At 51.2% G+C, this 733-nt stretch overlaps 1 protein-coding gene across 1 annotated transcript in view; it reads right to left on the reverse strand.

Moving 5' to 3' along the window:
- The window catches only part of LOC111646344 (protein NLRC3-like), a 1,172-nt gene extending 445 nt beyond the window's left edge, over window positions 1-727 (reverse strand). Inside the window, exon 1 of the mRNA XM_023395823.2 lies at window positions 5-727. Within this exon, the coding sequence (XP_023251591.2) occupies window positions 5-588 (584 nt within the window). The 5' untranslated portion in view covers window positions 589-727. The remainder of the gene's footprint in view (window positions 1-4) is intronic.
- Between the last annotated feature and the right edge of the window lie 6 nt (window positions 728-733).

A 733-nucleotide genomic window follows, 5' to 3' on the forward strand; every position in this document is an offset into this window, starting at 1 on the left:
CAGCTCTTCATCACTGGATCTCCTCCTGAAGTACTCCTCCTTCTGGGCGTCAGTGAAGCCTCGTACTTCTGTTACCCTGTCCACACATGTAGGAGGGATCTGATTGGCCGCCGCAGGTCTGGAAGTTATCCAGACGAGAGCCGAGGGAAGCAGATTCCCCCTGATGAGGTTTGTCAGCAGCACGTTGACTGATGACTTCTGTGTGACATCAGACACAGACTTCCTGTTGTTGAAATCCAGTGACAGTCTGCTTTCATCCAGGCCGTCAAAGATGAACAGAACTTTACAGACAGCGAGCTGCTCTGCTGTGACCTTCTGTAATGTTGGATGGAAAACATGGAGCAGCCTGAGAACACTGTACTGCTGATCTCTGATCAGGTTCAGCTCCCTGAACGAAAGCAGAACCAGCAGACTGACATCTTGGTTCTCCAAGCCCTCTGCCCAGTCCAGAGAGAACTTCTGCACCGAGAAGGTTTTTCCAACGCCAGCGACACCGTTGGTCAGAACCACTCTGATGGGTTTCTGCTGGTCAGCTGAGGCTTTAAAGATGTCCTGGCACCTGATTGGAGCGTCATGGAGGGTCTCCATCTTGGAAGTTGTCTCCAGCTGCCTCACCTCATGTTGGGTATTAACCTCTTCACTCTGTCCCTCTGTGATGTAGAGCTCAGTGTAGATCCTGTTGAGGAGGGTTCCACTTCCTGTTCCATCAGTTCCTTCAGTCACATGTTCACAT

The sequence above is a fragment of the Seriola lalandi genome, unplaced genomic scaffold, assembly GCF_002814215.2.
Source record: "Seriola lalandi dorsalis isolate HSWRI2012SDOR001 ecotype SW California unplaced genomic scaffold, Sedor1 jcf7180002054969, whole genome shotgun sequence".
Classification (NCBI taxonomy): Eukaryota; Metazoa; Chordata; class Actinopteri; order Carangiformes; family Carangidae; genus Seriola; species Seriola lalandi.